At 36.9% G+C, this 21593-nt stretch overlaps 1 protein-coding gene across 5 annotated transcripts in view; it reads right to left on the bottom strand.

The window, feature by feature from the left end:
* The window catches only part of LOC5563695 (fibulin-1), an 87058-nt gene extending 68585 nt beyond the window's left edge, over positions 1–18473 (bottom strand). For 4 of the 5 annotated variants that reach the window (XM_021853840.1, XM_021853842.1, XM_021853843.1 and 1 more), the window contains exons 1-2: positions 18304–18473; positions 10594–11043 (exon numbers count right to left, since the gene is read on the bottom strand). In XM_021853840.1, the coding sequence (XP_021709532.1) occupies positions 10594–10669 (76 nt within the window). In that variant the 5' untranslated portion in view covers positions 10670–11043; positions 18304–18473. The remainder of the gene's footprint in view (positions 1–10593; positions 11044–18303) is intronic. The other variant, XM_021853841.1, reaches the window with a different exon arrangement.
* Between the last annotated feature and the right edge of the window lie 3120 nt (positions 18474–21593).

Genomic DNA, 21593 nt, shown 5'->3' with positions numbered 1-21593 from the left:
GCTAAAAAAGAAAACATTCAACGAGCGTTGGAATCTGTAGCTGGCGGTACATCTCTCCGAGCGGCAGCTAAGATGTTCAACATCCGTGTAACAACGCTGTATGATCGGAAAAAAGCAGTCAATCGTAGAGATGCCGCTGGAAAACCCACTGTATTATCACCAAGTGAAGAGTTGGAGATTGTTGGCTGGTTGGAGGACATGGCCGCAGCAGGTCATCCGATATGCGAAGAGATCCTCAAAATCAATGTGGCCCAGTACGCTAAGCAGTTGGGAAAATCGGAAGCATTCCGATCTGGAATACCCTCACGTGGCTGGGTTTTGCGCTTTCTAAAAAGGCATCCAACGATTTCGAAGCGAACTGCAAATCCCATTTCGAAAAGGCGGATTGTCACGCCGGATGAAGTTCGTTTATGTTTTAAGGAAGTTGAGCGATATCTCGCAAAGCACGATTACCTGGACATTCTGAACCATCCTGACCGCATTTTCAATATGGATGAAAGTGCTTTCGAAATGGCCAAAAAACCTCGCAAGAAGAAAGTTTTTGCTAAGCGGGGTATACGTATTGTTATATAATATATTATTCACCGGCTATTTAACATCTCTTTCTCTTTGTTGCAGGTGGACTCTACCTTCAAGGAAATTCCAATCGTGAGTCATACACGGTACTGATGACTGGATCTGCTTCTGGAGTACTTGTGGCCCCTTTAATTCTATTTCCGTACAAAGAAAGGCTGCCGCGAGATGTTTCCCAGAGTATCCCAAAAGGATGGGGTGTCGGGCGCACTGAGAGTGGTTGGATGAAGTCCATCCTTGGTTGCTCAAAAATAATGTGAAGCTTCCCATCATTGTATTTGTCGATGGTTACCGTTCACATGCGACCTACGATACAGTTAATTTTTGTAAAAGTCATGGTATCATTTTGATCTGTTTGCCTCCGAATTCTACCCATTTCATCCAACCACTTGGCGTTTCATTTTTTAAACCAATGAAAGCTGCTTGGGACACTTTTCAGTTGACAACGGAGGAGCAATGATTTCAGAGCCGGACTTTGCTCCTCTTTTGAAACAAGCTATTGATTCGATGAACGGCATTGAACAAACATTAATCAATGGATTCAGAAAATGTGGCCTGCATCCGTAGAACTCCGAGGCCATTGATTATGCATCTTTTCCTGCAGTTCATCAAAGCAAACAGCCAAACAATATTGTATCTACGACCTCTACGGAACCATTAAACCAGAGCATACCTTCAACAATGTTCCTTCGTGAACTAAATCGTCGGCTTTCACCTGAAGTTTTGGAAACTTTCGAAGACCAGCGGCGTAATCTCATGTGGACTGGGGAGCTTGAAGCATCGCATCTCTTTAATTTATGGAGAACCATCAAATATGAAGTAGACGGGCCACCGGAGTACTTTGAAATAGATCCAGCATTAGTTGGCCTCGATATTACCCTTGATGGAGAAGGAAGCGCTGTTTTGAATGAATGTGCTCCTAATGATGTTGATTGTAAGAAAGACGGGAGTGGTTATCTGTTAATTTTTGTAGTAAGGAAATCAAATTGATATTTTCAGATCAAAATGAAAATGCGAACTTTTTTGAGCATGAACGCCAAACCTGTGAAGTTATACAATTGGAGAATAACGAACATATGTTTGAGGAGTTGAATTTTGAGCGTTATTGAAAGAAATTAAAATTAAATATTTTTGTTTTTAATGTAAACAATACTTTAATTAAAGGTGATCGCTCTGATACGGTAGAGAACATTTCTCTATTACTGGGCTGTTCCGCAGAAAAAGACAAAGCTGTAGAGCGTAACTCAGAAGCTCAATCTTCTATCAAGAAAATAAAACGATGCGCACCAGCAGTTACGACAAGTGAGGCTTGGGAAGAGTTTTATAAAGAAGAACAAGAAATAAAAAAAACAAATTCAACTTGCAAAACAAAAACGACAAGAAGAACGGAAACAAAAATCATCGGAAAAGGAAGAACAGAAGAAAATAAAAGCCGCGTTGAGGGTACTGAAGCAGCATGAAAGAGATGAACTGAAAGAACAGAAGAAGAAAAAAAAGATGCAGAAGGAATTGAAAAAGCTTAAAAACGCCTGGAGAAAATGAAGAACAAAATGAAGAAACAAGCAAAAACTATAAATTAAGACAATGCAAAAACTATAGACAATTTAAACTTTACTGTAATTTCATCTCCACGATAACTGTTTTATTATTATTTCATTTACTATTGTAGTTATAATTCGACTTAATAAATATATGTATGAGACACTGAGCGCAAAATCAACATATTTTTCTTCAATGCACTCTCCATGTAAAACATTTTAAAGCCATTTTTGAGTGAAGGGTTTGATTTCACTTATTGTATTGCTGGTCACCTCGATAGTTGAGCAAAAAAAAAAAATTGTCGGTGATTGTAGCACAGTCCTTTGCTACATGTTTTAGCATGCGCCATCTTATTGGATCTCTAAATAGTCGAGCCAATTTTGCTGAGTAATGGTGCGTCTGGTTGTTGGAATCCCGGCATAATAAAATTCAGTCTGCAACATAATTAAAAATTAAATCTAATTTTTTTCCTGTTCAACAACCTGGAACACTCAAACAAACTTTTCCTTTTCCATTTGAAAATATGTGAGTGAGAAACAGCCATATTGAAAGAAGCAAAAGGATTTTTCCAAGAACAAGCCTATAATATTCGATTGATTTTCAACGACTCGTTTAAATAAGTTATTTTTCAAATGTTAATCGCATCAATGATTTAAATTGTACAGCATAAAATCAATAGTGCAAATTATTATATTATTTAATATATTCTGTAGTTTGTAGCTCAAATGAGCAAAATTATGCGTCATTCGATCACAATTAAAACAAAAATAATGAAACAAATTTATTCAATTCACTATGTTCGGAATTTGAGACAAAAGTGTTCGGAATTTGAGTCAGTAGCATAATTGGTGTTCGGAATTTGAATCAAAACTGACTGATATAGTTTTCAATTTTAAGCCTTAATTGTTTGTTTTTAAAAATTTTTTTCAATGGTAACGTGAAAAATACACAAAAAGTCATCAATGAAGTGAATAACAGCCACACAAAATTGTGAAATTAGTTAATACAGTAACACTTAATATGCAAAAGTGCTTAAGTGTTCGGAATTTGAGACAAAACGTACTGATCGCTCTAGTATTATTTAGGTAGCGACGGCGACAACGGCATTATGCGATCATCTCTAAATGCGAAACAAACCGGGAGGAATTCTTCATTCAAGTGCCGTTCGCAATTTATCCGACTCATGCACACACTGTCGAGGATCGCCCCGCGCGCGCACAATGGGAAATTTATTTCCCATTTATGGTTGCGTGCAAATGACTGACCAAAATCTGAATCAATCACATTCAATCATCAGTAATGTCGCTCTTCACGGTGGAAAATTCTCACAACTCTTTTAAAATGAAATTGTCGTCCTGAAAAGGACGGTTGGTGGTAGTCACCGTCGATCAAACTGGGTTTTCATTCCATTGTTAGACAGAAACACACCAAAAGATCACCGAAAACGATTAAATTAAAATGCGGTCGGTAATTTTGTGCTCTCTTGTCCATTCTTGTATTCGATGGTTTGCTCACTCCTCCGACGGTAATTATCAAGGTTTCTGGACGCATTCTCTACGAATTCGATGGGCTAGCTGGATGCCAAGGGCCATGATGAGCGATTACACGGAACCCGCAGCTTTTAGCTTGGGAATAAACAGCAGCAGCAGCGACGAACGTGTAAATTTTATTCCGATATGAGTCCTTCTCCGGTTGCTGGTCAACGATTGACTGATGCGCGCGTGAAGTCGAGTTTGGTTGGCTTCGACTGAACACGAGATAATAAAGAGAAGTAAGAAGAAGACCGAAAGGGGCGTTTCCCTTTGAATGACGAAAGTGGCTAAGATATCGCGCAATGATGTCTGTGTCAGGAATACACAAGAAAAATGTGCTTTTCTATGAAAAATAAGACATGCTTCGATATTTCCCAATTTTTCAATAGTTTAGTCATGAGTATCAATAGTTTTCATTGTTGGAGTAGATTCGAAAGATTTCCAATCGATTGGTGCAAGAATCTTGAAAATCTATCCGGGCGTTAGTAAGTTATTAACAGTCAAAATCTAACAACTTTTCGTGACGCGAGCGATTTTTCGTTTTTCGAAATTGTACCCCAGTATGTTGCCGTAAGACGTTATCCAACGTCAAAAAATTGGAAGAGTTTGTCAAAAATAGTACTTGCAGTGAAGTAACCCGCGACAAACCAACATATACCAATTGCTGATCCTGGCTTTTGTCATAGTCGTACACGACCTCGGGGAAAGTTCCACCTTGCGACTTATGAACAATAAAAGCACAGGCACTAACCATCGGGAACTGATAAGGGACGAATGACCTTCGGGTTAAAGTCCCTCTCAAACAACAACAACAACAATCGGGAACTGAATGCGTTTGCATTTGATTATGCCGCACAGTTTGAAAGTAAAATAAAAATTCTCTATACAGGAGTGAAATTGGAGTTTCAAAACCAAGAGCCTTACGTTGGCATGAAATATTTTGAACTCTTATAACTGTTTTCTGGTTTAACGAAATTCCTTGAATGGCACCTCAATTGAAAGACAAGACATCAAAGCTTCATGTCGTTTACTTACTGAATCCCACAGAACTGTCTAAATAGTTTAATAACTGTTTTAGAAGAGAACGTTGATTTCAAGCAAATCTATAAATAGGGGTGGCTAGAGAAAATTTGACGTCATTTGCTTTCCATTCTCCGCTTGGATCGCATCTCAGCAGGCAACAGATCGTCTTGCTCTGATCGGGCGTGCTTCTCAGGCACAGACTTCGATAGCGAAGGACTTCCCCGTTTGTCTTGATTTGCTCAAATCAAACTGTCGAGCGAGCGAGAGAAGATGCCGTCCGAAGCCAAAGTCATCACCGCTGCCGCCGCCAAGAAGAAGAAGAAGAAGAGGAAGCAGTCCACAGGAAAATTTGCGGTCGAACTGTGAACACGGTCGGGCAAGTCATTCTGGCTTTGTGCTTCACCGCTTGTTTGCGTTCACCCAGCCATCGTCATCGCCGCCATCATCAGATTTCAACTTAAGCCCGGTGATCCACTACCTGTTATTGTTGTGCGTCATCCACGCCACGAATCTTTCGGTTCGTCGTATAAGCAAATTACTTGCTCAAATTTATACATTTGAGTTGAGGATTCCCCGTTTGACCATAGCAATCAACTGATAACATCCCGCAGTGTTATTTATCTGTAAGAGCATCAAAGCTAACAAAGCCATCGGCCCTTTTCAGGGCCATCAAATTGGTGGAAAAGAGTTAAAAGAGAAATATTTCCGACTTTATATATGACTTCTTATATTCCTAAATCAATTTCACAGCTTCATACAAAATTTCATTTGTCATGAATAATTTATGACTAAACATTTTGAGACTGTAATCGCGGACGCTGCTGCAGTGCCGTCGGGGTGAGTGCTCAACATTCCACAACAATTGTAAAATAGAGTGGCATTTCCAACAGCGTCTTTGATGTTCCATATTTTGTGGGAACACTTTGATTAGCAAAATTATCCCATGTAACAAAATTGCGACATTTTAAGAATGCATTTGAATAGACATTCTCATTGAACAATTGTAATAACTTTGGCACCCATGGATCAGAAATTTACCGTCATAATAAAGAAAACTATTAAATATCATGCGTGATTTTAATTTATTGTAAGCTATTAAAATAATGTTGATATTTTTACTGTCCATACGAACGCGCATGTGAATTTTCCAAGATATGTAAATCCCTAACCAAGACATCAACTTCATGTACCTTATCCTAGATTGGTCAATCAGAAGAAGGCGAAGAATACGAAAGGGAGGAGCATCGTCTGCAATTCAAATTATGTAAAACATACTGTCTTTGACAGATTCGGTTCATTTAAGGGACGAATGACCTTCGGATTAAAATCCCTCTGTAACAACAACAGGATTCGGTTAATTTCATTTACACTTTCGAGCTAGTAAGAACTTCTCGTGATAATATAGCTAGTAATATTTCTTAATGTGCTTACCAAAAACTTGCTATAATCTCTAAATTCATTTCGTAGCATCATACAATATCTGATTTATCACGAATAATCGACAATACGACAATTTGAGGATGTTCCAAGAACGCTGCTGCAGTGCCGTCGGGATGCAATAACAGCATAATGCTCATCTTGTACATCAGTTGCCAAGAAATCAATTTCATATAGCCTATTTCTCAGATTAACGCAATAGACAACATGTAGAAAAATCAATTCAGATCAATAGTTGCTCATTACAATTGGTCAAGAAACAATTTATTGATTTTAATGTCGCAATTTTAATACATTTTCCAATTTCCGTACTCGAGAATTTTGGAAGCGGGGGCCGTGATGCTCTGGATGGATTGTCCTCCATGACTGGTCCCCACGAAATATTCGTGGGGAGAAACTCGACCCTTTACTGCAGGAATTTCATTAACAACTCTTTGGTAAAGCAGAAATTTTCCGAGGAAAATTCTGATAAAAGTGAACTTTTTCAAAACAACTCTTATTGATTGGAATATTGATCAACAACTCTTTGTTAAGTAAAATCATCCTTAATAAATCTTTGCTTCATCACCAAACCAAACCATTTCATTGAATTCATCATGTACAAGAATATGAATGGTAAGGAGAGGCAGATGGTGTATATTTTGCTGGCGTTACTTTCCAACAGGTCGCCGGTTGGCGCTGACTACTAATCCGTCCACTGAATGATTTTCAGTTGTTGCTTTCGATCTCTGGTTCCGTTCGCTACTCGCACACTGCTGTGGCTTTCACGCACTCTTCTTTGCTGCTCCGCTGCTTGATCCGTTCGATTTGTGAATGAGCTGGGAGCAGAACAACCAGTGGTTTTATTTGCTCGAGCTCCGTTCACCGATGGCGAGTGGTGGGGTTCTCGCTTGGTTGTTTCGTCACTCCGTTTGTTACTCGCACGCGATTGGTTATTGCTTTCGCGCTATTTTCGTTGATGGTGTAATTCTTCGCTGAGAAAAAAAAGGCAACTCTATTGATTTTTCATGCAAAATAACCAACTTTGATAAACCATATCTTTATGGTTATTTATGAACCGATTTGAATGAAATTTTTACAGAATATCAGACATAACTTAAATTTTAACATATGTTTTTGAGTGAGTTTTCCAATCACATGTTGAATAGCAGTTACGGTTTGACTAAAGTGAATATTTTGACGATTTTTTATGATTGACATAACTAAACATATTGAAGGAATAGCTTCATGGTATCTTCAGCAAAGTTGTAGACTTTGACGAGATGAATAAGTTTGCTGAAGACAGTTTTTGTGTAAGGCTATGAAATTTTAAGATAAAAAGTTTTGAATTTTTCGTCGAAAATTACAGTTTAGTCAAACCGTTATTACTTATATACTTGTGATTGGAAAAATTATTCAAAAATATATGTTAAAATTCAAGTTACATCTGATGTTCTGTGAAAGTTTCATTCGAAAATATTTCCATAATAACTGAGATCTAACTTACCAAAGTTGGTCATTTTGTATGGAAAATCGAAAAAGTTGCAAATGCATGCGAATAAGTTGGGACCTTCCTTAGCCGAGTGGTTAGTGTCCGCGGCTACAAAGCAAAGCCATGCTGAAGGTGTCTTGGTTCGATTCCCGGTCGGTTCAGGATCTTTTCGGAATGGAAATTTTCTTGACTTCCCTTGGCATAGAGTATAATCGTACCTGTCACACGATATACGAATGCAAAAATGGAAACTTTGGCAAAGAAAGCTCTCAGTTAATAACTGTGTAAGTGTCATAAGAACACTAAGCTGAGAAGCAGGCTCTGTTCCAGTGAGGACGTTATGCCAAGAAGAAGAAGATGTGAATAAGTTCTCTATTTATTCAACAAACCAGCTGAATAATTCATGGGTGCACAACAGAAACAGGGTAGCGGATCACAGGGATTTAGTTGAAATCTGGAAACGTAGCTCAATCTTGAAATCTTGAGCGATTTCACAAACCAGATTCTGGATTAACAGCTCAGCAAGCTTCTAGCAGCGAGGTACTTCTCGCTAAGCAAGTTCGGAGGAGCTCTTACCAGCTCGAAAGCGGAAATGGAATGAAACTGAATCCAACGAAGGCAGCATGTTTTATAACCTTGGAATAGCAGATGATGCTCCTCCCTTTTGTGCTCTTCGCTTTCTGAACGACCAATCTGGGAAATGGGTATGTGCCAATAATGTGTTGTGCTTGGAATTACTTGAAAATTGCGGGGAATACTATTATGTGAGAAATTGGTCGAACATGAATTGTTGGAATGATTGGCATTCCCTAAATACTCAATACGAGCTATTGATAATTAATAGTTTTCTTTATTATGACGGTAAATTTCTGATCCATGGGTGCCAAATTTTTACAATTGTTCAATGAGAATGTCTTTTCAAAAGCATTCTAAAAATGTCGCAATTTTGTCACATGGGATAATTTTCCTAATCAAAGTGTTCCCATAAAATATGGAACATAAAAGGCGCTGTTGGAAAAGCCACTCTATTTTGCAATCGTTGTGAAATGTTGAGCACTCACCCCGACGGCACTGCAGCAGCGTCCGCGAGTACAATCTCAAATGGTTGAGTCATAAATTATTCGTGACAAATGAAATTTTGTATGAAGCTGTGAAATTGATTTAGGAATATTAGAAGTTATAAATAAAGACCGAAATATTTCTCTTTCAACTCTTTTCCACAAATTTGATGGCTCTGAAAAGAACCGATGGCTTTGTTAGCTTCGATGTTGTTACGGATAACTAACACTGCTCGGACCAGCAAAACTCAGGGGGCTTCTGGTATTTGCTCCTAACGGGATTGCTTCTTGACCACCAATGATGATTTCATCACGAGTCGAAATTTTGAAGCGCGGGTCAACAGCTTCTCGACCGATGAAATTTGCGGCGGCGATGACGATGGCTGGGTGAACGCAAACAAGCGGTGAACCACAAAGCGAGAATGACTCGCCCGACCGTGTTCACAGTTCGACCGCAATTTCTCCTGTGGACTGCTTCCTCTTCTTCTTCTAGGCGGCGGCAGCGGTGATGGCTTTAGCTTCGGACGGCATCTTCTCTCGCTCGCTCGACAGTTTGATTTGAGCGAAGCAAGACAAACGGGGGCGTCCTTCGCTATCGATGTCTGTGCCTGAAAAGCACGTCCGGTCAGAGCAAGTCGATCTGTCGCCTGCTGAGATGCGAGCCAATCGGAGAGTGAAAAGCAAATGACGTCAAATTTTCTCTAGCCACCCCTATTTATAGATTTGCTTGAAATCAACGATCTCTTTTAAAACAGTTATTAAACTATTTAGACAGGTATGTGGGATTCAGTAAGTAAACGACATGAAGCTTTGATGTCTTGGCTTTCAATTGAGGTGCTAATCAAGAAATTTCGTTAAGCCAGTGCAAAGTTATAAACGTTTAAAATATTTCATGCCAACGTAACGCTCCTGGTTTTGAAATTCCAATTTCACTCCTGTATAGAGAAGAAAGACGTACTTCTACGTCAAAACGTTACGTGATTTATGTGCCATCGCTATGGCACTAAAAATTTTGTTCAATGTGCATCATTCGTTCGTACATATGCATGATGCATATGGTTGTTTATCCAAGGATTAGTTGGTGTTCGCAATGTTTTACTCTTTAAATCGGATTTCAATTGGAATCACGATTGCGATTAAAGTGCATTGTCCGGTGAAAATCTAGATTTCCAATAAGACCGACACGGAAAATTTGCAACAACTACGAAACGCTTTAACTTTTCGTTTATAAGGAGTTCAGAAGCTTTCAGAATGATCAGTAGAAAGTTTCAGAATGTAGCAAAGAATGAAGATTTTGTAAAAAAAACATTAAAATAATCTTTAGAGGAAATAGTACTATATGACACATAAAAATCTTTGAGTAGCATAAAAATTGACTATTCTACTGAACAATTGCTTATATTTTCATTTCTATTTTGTTTCAAAAGATTTATTACAACAAAAAATAAGTGGTTTCATCTATTTTAATACATATGTAAGTATGTAATGGATCTTCCTTAGCCGGATGGTTAGAGTCCGTGACAACAAAGCAAAGCCATGGTGAAGGTGCCTGGGTTCGATTCCCGGTCGGTCCAGGATATTTTTTGTGATGGAAACTTTGCAGGGTATAGAGTATCATCGTTCCTCCACACCATATACGAATGCGAAAATGTCAACTTTGGGAAAGAAAGCTCTCAGTTAAAAAATGTGGAAATGCTGCTCATTGAACACTAAGCTAAGAAGCAGGCTCTGTCGCAGTCTGCCTGTAATGCTGTAATGCCAAGAAATAAGCAGAAGAAAATGCTACGAGTTAAGAGATAATTATCAAATTAAAATAATAAATACATCACGATCAGTTCTGTAATGCACAACAACCTTTCAATCAGCGCTTGTTTAAAAAAAGTTCGATGTGAAAAACATGTTGGGTGATAATTCAATTAATGATAAAACTCTTAATTAAAACTCTATGAATTTTACTCACCTTCCGATTTGGCACATCCCACGAAGCACACCAACAGTAAAAATCCCCTTATCTTCGTATCCATGATGGCTGTCATTCACTGGCTTACTGTTTCCAGTTAACCCTGATCAGATTAAATCCTTTTGTCACAATCACTTTCACCTCAACCGAAAATCTATTTTTGTTCACACGCCACAAAAGCGCTCTTTATCGCGATTATTTTTAACCTCCACTTTTCGTCACACAAAAGCTCGGAAAACCATTATCTGGACCCCGTGATCGGCAGCACGAAAAACCGCTTTTTGTCTCAAAACTCACTCATTTTTGCACTATTATGTAACGCTTTCAAATTTTCCACCACAGCATCGCTTCTCTTGGCTTCCTCGAATTCGCAGTCTCCAGGATTCAATTTACGATAATCCAATAAGCAGTCCCGAAATGGAATCCCATTTAGTTCGCTGTCACTGTCCCCTGGAAAAGCATCGCACAAATTTATTTTATCCTTTCGCAAGCGCGTATTTCCCCGCAGCGAGTGATTCCTTCCAAAAGTTTTAAAAATTCAATCGAATCACCACCCACGGTCAAAATCAGGTCCTTAGTCGTCCATTAGTAACCACTTTCTAAAGCGGTCCCACCAGGGGGGCCATTTCCACACATGCTGCTGCAACATACTTTGCACTTTTGCCATCGCGAAAATCGCGTGTTCTTCGCCGTTTGAACGAAGCGATATTTATTCTCAAGACCATTTGTCGTAAACTTGGTCAAGGTTAGGAAGTAAAAGGCTCACGAATCCCTTGCTCATGCATTCTTATGAAAAATCAATGCATCGATAGGGTGTGTATATTATTAAAAACAAAATATTCACATGCCATAAATTTTAAAAATATATTTGTTGTTGATGAACATTTACTGATTTTGAAGTAAGTGCCAAAAATATCTTCATTATATCCATCATTTTTGGTATTCCTCATTTTTTCGTATAGATTAGGCAAATCGTATGGAAAACTGAGGAGACTCGATCTCCTTTTCTTAACTGTAACTGTAACTCTGTAGGTAAATCATCATTTGACAAGATTCTTCACGCGTTGCGTGTACTTCGCAAAGTTATTAAATTGTTTGCTAGCCATTTAAAAGATCTTCGTTGACATGTATTTAAGCTAATGCAAACAAATTGCTGTTTTAATATTATTATATATTATGCTATCTTAAAAATCCAACCTTTAAATTGTTTTGCTTTGAGACGAAGTATTACACAAAATAACTTGAAATAAAATTGTTTAAGATTCTGAAAAAATAGGGTAATATCAAGTCTACCCAGTCTCCCCTATGTTTTGGCTGAGCAAATTGTTTTAAAAAAGGTTAAAACTTACAAATTTAATCCTTGTTAAACGACACACCATGACTTTCCACCCTTATGCATCAATATCGTTAGACGAACCACTTGGGTAAAGCTTTTTACCTTTTATGTGCTAGACAAGTTGTAGCGATTCCGTATAGTGAATCGGACGGAAGCAAGGCACACGGTCAGTGAAATGGTGAAAAATAGCAAAGTTGCACTTGGCCTGTAATAGATTTATGGGTTCCTTACTTTCAAACAGGAACTAGTTTCGCTTGAGTTGGAAAGTAATGTATCAGATGGGGTTGACTAAATTCATTTACTTGATGCTATCAACCAAGTACCAATTGAATTCTGGGGGCATTATAGAGAAAAATCAAGCAAGCAACCAAAGACAAAAGATCATTATTTTGATAACTTTAATGCTCTAATGCTTCGCTTGCATTGGTTGGTATAAGACAAAAAATTGAATATTTATCAAAATAATATCACTGTAATGCTCAATGCGTAGCATAACGACAATCAAAGAAAAACAAGCTAATTTTTAAAAAGTACACACTGTACACAGATTCTCGCTAAGTCCGGCCCAGTATTGGTACCTGGTCGTTCACATGTTCAAATTTATTAAGCTCATACCGAGTAAATACAGTACTGGACAGAAAAAAGGACGCATTGGCGGTTTTTCCATATAAAATGGTCAAGTTTAAGGATCTGAATCTCAGCTTCTAGTGATTCGATTGATCTGCAATCTTCACCACAGCCTAGATATGGCATAGATTTTACTCAAACGAAATATCATTATATTTGAAACACAATCTTTTGAATTATTGAAAATCTCTCATTTTGCAAAAAATGGCATAATTTTATTATGAAAATATTTTGAAAACAATCAGTTTTACAGAAAAATTATATTTTGCAAACTTGTGTGTCTTATCAAATTGCAATTTTTTGCAGAAGGGCATATTGCTCTAAATATTTTCATTGAAAAATTATTTCTATTTCAAAATTTTGTCATTTTTATCAAAATTTGAGATTTGCGATAACATAAAAGTTTGTTAATGAAAAACTATGAATTTCTAGCCTAGTAAATTTGAGGTTACTTTCAAGCTGCGGTGAAAATTTCAGGTCAATCGGACATCTACGAACCGAGATATAAGCCTCCAAATTTGACCATTTTGTATGGAAAACCGGCCAATGCGTACTTTATTCTGTCCAGTACTGTAAATAAAACTACATTCAGATGGAACCGCTGAAAAGATTTTGAGAAAGCTGATTTATTCTTAAAATTGCTCTATTCCAAAATGCTTTCTAAGTTGTTTATTTTCATTCCAGGGTTGAGCACTATGACTTTTTGAACAGGTTTTTTTTCAAAGACACATTTATTGTCTTTTTTACAGTAGTACCTTGACGAAAATTTCTTAAACTTCAAACAATATATTTTATTTTTCATTTTTTATTTGAAAGAGAAGAGTTGACTTTCTTAAAACAATTTACCAGAGTCGTGAGTTCGATTCTCACTGAGAAGACGTGTAACTTTTTCGCAAAACTTCACATCAATTTGTCCATTGACTCCGATTGCAAAGTATATGTAATGTTTAGTTTTTCGGTAGTTGTCAAACTTCCACTCGGCTGGTTAGCCGTAGACCACGAATCATAATTAATTAAAAACAAGAATTTACCAGAGTTTTGCTATACTATTTGTTTCTATAACATGCACTTGGGTCGTAGTTGTCGTCAATTCGAATAAGATAGATTGCAGCACATAGTATCCTAATGTACAACCCTAATATCTTTTAAATAGCATATCAAGAATGTTTCCGTAGCAAAATCAAAGCTTAGTTTTATGCTTGATTTATTCCTCCAGGTTTATTAATTTTTCTCTGTACTTCTCTCAAAATTAATTGCAGAAATTCTTCAAAAAAATTAGATTTTACTCTACAAATTGAAAGAATTTAAAATCTTTTTAAGTATCTTTAGCAATTCTTCTATGGAATTCTTCTCTTTTATAACGGCTTCTGCAGAATACTCCGATGGTTACTACATACTTATATATTCTTTGTTTTTCCAGGTATTCCTTCAAAAATACAAAAGGAAATAATTCCAACCATTTTATAGAAATGGCTCCAGGGATTCTCTAAAAGATGCTTCCAGGAAATCCTTCCTCCTAAATATTCTTCCAGAAATTCAACAATAGCATCATTTTCAGAAGCACTGACAGTGAAATACGCTTCTCATATGTAAAATTCAAATACCAGAATTAGGTATTAACTGTTGTCGAATAAATATAAGAAGCATACTTTTATTTGTGCTCAACAAAGAGCGATTAATGTTTGGAGAAATATTATTCTGAAACTCATGGTGGCGGTAATGGTCGTGGTTATGAATAAACAAGTAACAAATCCCCGAATTTACTAACTTTGGTTTCAACAGATTGAAAATCGCTTCAATTCATATTTCCTTAAATCATGTTTTCTGGCCACTCTATCCTTGAGATGGCTACCCTAACGGCAAAATAAAATATTGGTCCTAAATAAATCAAAAACTTGCAGGCAAACTAAAAATAACGAGATTCTTACCATCTGTAGACTTTGTTAATGTGGAAAGAAACTTATTCTAAGCAAGCATGCAGCAAAAAAATAAATGATAAAAAATGATAAACTTTCAAAGTTGCAATTTGTTGCAAGATTTATCTGCGGGACATATTTTTAGAAGTTTCAAGCTTGATTTCTACCTAAACAGAAGTGTGGGGAAATGCGAGGAAAAATGTCTTGACTATCAAAGTTCAAATTTGGCATTATTTTCTAAAATTTTCAATTTATTTCATGTTAATATTTGTTCTATTAGTAATATGATATTATTTTAATAGCACAGCAGAGAGCTTATGTAAAAAACCTTTATGGGAACGTATTTAGATAAAGGCCATTAATGAAAAACGTAATTGTTTGATGATCTTGAAAGAATAAGCTTTTTTCGCCGGAAACTGTAAATTTTGCATCCATTTTTGACTTTGATATTTTATATCTCAGAAACTAAAGCAAGTAACATCTTCAAATTTTGGATTTTTCTTAATAATATTGTTAGTAATAAGTATAAAATAATCAAAAATGATTTAGGAAACATTTTTTTTCGATTTATGACCCATAATGGGATGATGAGGTCACACGATGGTCCTACGATTTTCTGATCGGAGTGGCCTCGTACCATTACTCAAAAGAGATTTTGGAGAGGTAAAAGGGTACACGGAAAAAATCCGTTGCCGGATTCATGAACAAAAAGTCATGAAATCGTGACTATTATGCCAGAATTGGTATGGCGTTACACAAATCTAGCTGTCACTTTCATCACCTTCGTCAACGTGTCTCATTGATGTCTTTATTTTTGAAAAAGTTTAAATTAAAATCATACTTTTACTTTAACACAATTAATGTGCCGGAGCTGTTAGATGTTCCAAAATGAACTTCAATTCCATATCCGCAGAGTCGTTGAAGAGTGTTCCATCACTCATGCAATCCACCAGACAACATTAGACAATATTTTGCGTACAAACCTTACTACCGAATGTTTGCGTTCCTGCTAAAGATGATGCACTCGTTAGGTTAACATTTGTGGAATATTTTCACGGTTTATTACGAAACTACCGGTACAAAAGCCGTAACAATTTCAATCTTTATTTTATCTGAGAGAGACTCGCGAGGAGAAAAAATATCAACGTCATATGCAGCCCAGATCCCGCTGTCACGAAACGTCAAATGTAGCCCATCGTTTTTATGGCTGAAAAAGTGAAAAGTATTGTATTCAAAATAAACTACTATTTAAAACCTCAGTCAGCGGAGCAGATTTTCCATAGATGCTGATGAATCTAGACACAAGACTAGTTATTTATAATATCTGTTACGTTTGCTGGCATGAAATTTCACTCAAAATGCCGTTTATGCTTCGGTGTGATGCAAGCGCAATACATTTTTGCTGAGATGGTCATGTGAAAATTTGAACGGCTTGCGCAAGATTGATATAAACACTGATTGGAATTAGAAAAAACTCAGCAATCGCAGAAAAAGAAGACCGTATCCACGAGTCTCGTCTCAGCATTTTATTTGTTTACCAATGCTAAATATAAACTGGGATCCTAATTGACGTATAGTGTGTGTTTTCATGAAATGAGTTCATGATTCAGGGATCTTGCTTCATGATTTCATGACTCAAGTTGCCACTTTTCAGTACCAAAGTCTGAATTATATATGACAGGCATCTAAATACATGAAAAGTGCATATGTATATGACAGATGACTAAATTCATGAATAGTGCTTATGTTTCCATGAATTTTATTCATGGTTCCAGCATACATGCTTCATGATTTGAAGATTTCATTTTGCGCTAAAAATTGAAAACGTAACGTACAGCTGGCGTTACGGTACAATGCTTCATGATTTCATGATTTTTGGTCATTGTGTATTTTCATTACATGAAAACACACCTTCCTCCCGAAATCATGAATCTTTCTCCTCTTTTAGAGTGCCGCATTTTTACCCGTGTAAGGAGCTTAATTTCATGTCGAAGCATCTCAACCACCCGAAAGCACCGGAATTGCGGCCAATTGAAAGCATCCTAAGGAAGTGGAATCGGAGGAAGATATGAAGAAAAACTAAACCGCCACGCAAAAAAAAGCTGGTCCAACATAGTTGGTTGAACGTGCGAGTTTTGCCAAATATTTGTGTGTGTCGCAATTTGCTTCCGTACACCCTCTAATCCGATTGCCATAAATTTTTGAATTACCTTCAAACCCCAAGTCTGCACTGTTGCCTGGTAACTTTATTATTTCAATTCAATCATTGATATGCTGCAAATATTGATGATAACAAGAAAATACCGAAATATTGTTATTTCCAGGGTGCTTTCCAGTATTGGCTGTGTAAGCGCTTAGAATAGAAGAATTTCTTCAAAAAATTATACGATGACATTCTTGCGGGAATTCTAGACAAAAATTCCTTTTTGCATAAAAATAGTAAGAAGTTTATATTGACTGTTTCAATAACAACAAAACGCGCCGTCAAGCAAATTGTCGCCAGCAAATAAGTTAAGAGTGATCATTCACTTTTTTAGTGAGACCCACCGATCAAAACGTCGAATTCCCAGCGGCTGGTTGGCAATTCACCAGCGACTATAACAAATCGTCGAGTCCAAAATGGTATTAAATATACAATAAAATCTCTTGAAAAAATGCCAGGTGTTGATTTAACTCACTAAGTAAGTAAAGAGCAGCTTGGTCCAAGCTACATGTATCCACTAAACATTCAAAGGTTCTCGTTTGATGCACATTATAGATAGTGTTTGATCGAGAAGATATTCTAGATCAAAAAGAGACGAAAAACGTTAAAATCAACAAATATTTGGCCACAAATATTAAGGAACATTTGAATAAAGAAATAATGGTTCAAAACATTGTCCCAAGCAGTAACAAATTTCCAAAATTTGACTTACAATATAGGATGGTTTTCTGAAAAATTTGAAAATTTATCTTAAGTTGAATCAAATAATCTTATTTCAAATACTTTTTGTAAAAAAAATATCAAAACCAACATTTATATTTTTTATATATTTATTTTCAACAATTACACCAAGTATCTCACATTCCAGTAGGAAACAAAATGGAATTTTGTTATTACAAAACTGAATATTTCAGCTCAATTGCTTCTTAGAGAACACTACCAGACCATGTCAAAGTTCACAATTTTGTTTGAAAATTTATACATATGTGCTGTTATTGTCCAAACAGCACTGAACACTAATTTTGAATCCAATCGACTTTCGTATCTTTTGTAAAATTCACGAACCCATTTCTCCGAATGCACTAAAGGATTCGTACATTGTGTTTCGATGTTCATTCTCAAAACGAAATAAACAAATAAACGATTGCAAAATACTTATTAAAACATATGAATGTTTTTAAACTTGGTGATTGAATTTTATAACGCAGCTGGTAACATGCTTGCTCTAAATGAGGAACGATTTCGTCATACAAAAAAAAAAACAGTGTGCTGTATGCAGTGCAAACTGTTTAAGCTAGATGATTAATTCCATTTTCATTTGCTCTTATCCTATTTCGACTTTCGTTCGAGTGGAAATAAATCTGATCCCTTGATAAAGAGCCTGAGAAAATCATCAATGTTGTAGCTACCATTAACCCATTATATTTCTGCATAGTAAATAAGTCCTGGTCAGTTTTAAGACTATCAATCATCAGCATGTGTGTAAATTTGTTAATTGCAAGTAGCACAAACAGTCTATCACTAGCAAATCATTCATTGAGAGCGGTTTATGCTTCCACAAGTCTTATAGGTGCACAATTTGTTATTTCAGATTTTCTTCTTTCAACCTAATCTAGGTAAGAACACACTTATTTTCTCCGGCTAACACACTTTCCTAAAAACCAGCAGAACACTCCAATTCCAAAACTAGGATTCAACGATCCTCGATCAGCACAGCACTGTCAACGCGACGGACGATCCTCAAGCACTGAACGCACTCTGGTAAGCCACTGGCACTAGATTTAGCCCGCGAGGGCCAATATATAGCCGATATTTGCTTTATGATAATTAGAACCCGTCTCCATGCAGCAGATAACTCTCTCAAATATGTACATACATTTTTTTTCGTTCTTCGTCTGCCCTACATGAAAGAACGGCTGCGAGTTGCGGTGAGCTAACGCACTTATTCCGCCTTAGAAAAGTAGTGTAGAATCTTTTCTTAGCCGTTTCCCGTGAACTGGGCGCACAGAGAGAACCCAGGTGGAGACGCCATACAGCAATGGTTCCCAACCTTTTTAAAGCTCCATTGTCGTTCTACATACATCCAACAGGCCCTTGCACTGCCTACGTTCGCATGGTCGACGTGACTACCAGCACTATAACTGTTGGGATTTTTTTTTTGTGTTTTCGGCTGCATTCTTGCCTCTGTTAATAAACTCAATTAAATAAATTGTGCATTTGCCAAAGAATGAAATTCAAAAGTTGGCATTTTGATCATATTGTCGTTAACACGGGCAGAGTAAACTGACTTTCTTGAGTCAATGATTATGGAATACTACCGAACACTTGAGCCCGAATCTACAAATATGATTGGCCATGATTCAAAGAACTTCTAGAGGATATTACTAGGAAGCCGGAGAGATCTACCAAGGATTACTCTGACAACCAGAATGAACATATAACGAAATCACCTTTTGCGCTGCGGTTCTTATATGCGCAAAGTTTAACGTGCAAATGATGTCATACACACCCCTATTCTTGTAATTCGTAAAAAGTGGAGGCGATATGCATCAATGTACCTATTGCCTATATGATGAAATTGGCAAACTAGTGCAACTGTGAAGATTTTACTGCGAACTAATCTGTTAATTGAGCGACTAAATTTATAGTTATAGAGTAAATTTAACGGTTTATGCGAGTGAAATTATTATTCAACCGATTTCTGCCCGTGTAGTGCGGAAGTAACGCAACTTGTATAATTAAACAAACTTTTACGTTAACTCTTATGCGACTTCTGGTTGTCTGATTAGGAAACCCTGCTCTAAAGGATCCATCGCAATATCGCTTCGAAAAGGTAAACCAAGAAATGTGTTGTGCAGTCAGTTATTCGTTTCAAGAGTAATCGTCTTTGGTATAGCTACAAACTTGAACCCGCTTTAAGGCTTACGAGTAGGAATACAATGAAATACTTTCAACCGAAAAAGGCCAAGTTTTACGCGGGAAAAGGTTTACCGGATGAAAGGGTAGGGAAATATATCAACTGGCAGGAAATACGAAACGTGCCAACATATTCCTCGTGATATTTTTAGTTTACTTTTTTATGCGGGGAAAGCTCAAGGCAGTGGTAAGCGTCGTAGAATCAATGCCAAGTTTGTCGGAAAGTTATCACTTACTGTAGGAGCGTTTTGGGGTTTCTCCGGTGATTGGTGGCATTCGGAGTGGAACTGAATGAAAATGGCTTTATTGCAAAGTTACACTCTTGCGACATATACCTCTACAAGTAGTTCAAAAAGTGAACTAGAGCACAACAATGGCTGAAGGCCCGGCTACTGTCGTCTGGTCCGTTCAGAAAAAAAAACAACGAATACATCTCCATATGCGCATATTTTCAGAACGGTTCGAGCATCCGAAGATTTACTCTGAGTGCCGTGATTCCGAGGCCAGAGCGAAGATGATGACGACAAACGTCTAAGCAAACCCTAAATAATGTATCCAGCCGGATTGGCACTCTGTGTGTCTGGCAGGATAACAAAAGCGTTGCATGAATAATTCGTTCTGATACATGAAAATGATGATCAGTTTATTCGAAGTGGGTAAAAAGAAATAAGCCATTGACACCGTCATGGTCAAAGGAACGATAAACTGTGCTGACTTTACAATGAGCGGAAATCGTTGGCATTCGAAGAGATGATAATTACATAAGCTGAAAATACTGAAGTTTGACCTGCTACTTGTCAGTAACACTGTAGGTACCAATCATTACTTAATTTATATTTGATCAACCTTGACTTTTAACTTTGTAATCAAATCGAGTGAGACATGTTTAAACTATAATATAGTAATACATTTTCTTGGTCAACCCTAAGCTCCAGAAACTCCAGAGAATTCGTTCTTCATGAAATCTTTTGGGGATTCTACTGGAATTTCTAGAAGAGTTACATCCGACAGATTCCAGCAGATTCGTCTAAAATTTCTTCAAAAGTAACCTTCAAAATTTTCCAAAGACTTTATCAGAAAATACAAGCGGGATTCTTCCAAAAGCTGCATTAAGAATTTTTAAAATTGTTTCTTCTGGAATCTTTCAAAGAGTTCATTCTTAAGGTGAAGATGAATCGAAGCCAAAGCTTAAATTTTCAAGAGCACGGATCTGGAGAGCCAAACACCCGTTTGAGCTGAAAACCTAATCGATTGGTCACCACCAGCTAGGGACCAATCGATTAAGTTTTCAGCTTAAACGAATGTTCGGTTCTCCAGATCGGTGCTCTTGAAAATTTGAACTTTGGCTTCGATTCATCTTCACCTTAAGCACCTCACGTAGTTCCTTATTAGTACTCCAATATTTCTACAAAAATAACTTCTGCAATTTCTACAGTTCCTTCTGAACTATTAAAACTTTCTGTTACTTTTCTTCAGTAGTTTGTTTTCGATTTTTTCAAGTATGGAATTACTCAAAAATTTCTTGATTGAATTCTTTATGAGGAATTCTTAACAATATATCTCATAGGATTTTTGGATATTTCTTCACGGTTTACCGCAAGAATTTTTCAGGGATTACTCCAGGAAGTCTTTCAGTCATTCCGCAAGAATTCTATTAGGTATCTTCACGAAATTACCAAAAACAGGGATGATAACCGAAACTCTTCATAAAATTTGTCTGCAAAAAAACCAGGAGTTCTACGAAAAAATAATTGTTCAGGAATTATCTAGTGATTACCGCTGAAATTCTGGCCGATGATTTCACAGAGAGTCCTTTAACAGTGAATCCTTCCAACATTTTCTACACTCATTCCAGCAGGGAATTAAAAGTATTAATCAGAGATGTATTCGCGAATGTATAGAATTATTCATATAGGAAATTTAAAAAAAAAACGCTTCAAAGACCACTTTGAAATTTGAAAAAAAGTTTGAAAGTAGGTGAAAAAAAGTAGGTGGGATACCA

The sequence above is a fragment of the Aedes aegypti genome, chromosome 3, assembly GCF_002204515.2.
Source record: "Aedes aegypti strain LVP_AGWG chromosome 3, AaegL5.0 Primary Assembly, whole genome shotgun sequence".
Lineage (NCBI taxonomy): Eukaryota > Metazoa > Arthropoda > Insecta > Diptera > Culicidae > Aedes > Aedes aegypti.
The sequence above is the reverse complement of the archived record's forward strand: the minus strand, read 5'-3'. Positions and strand labels throughout refer to the sequence as shown.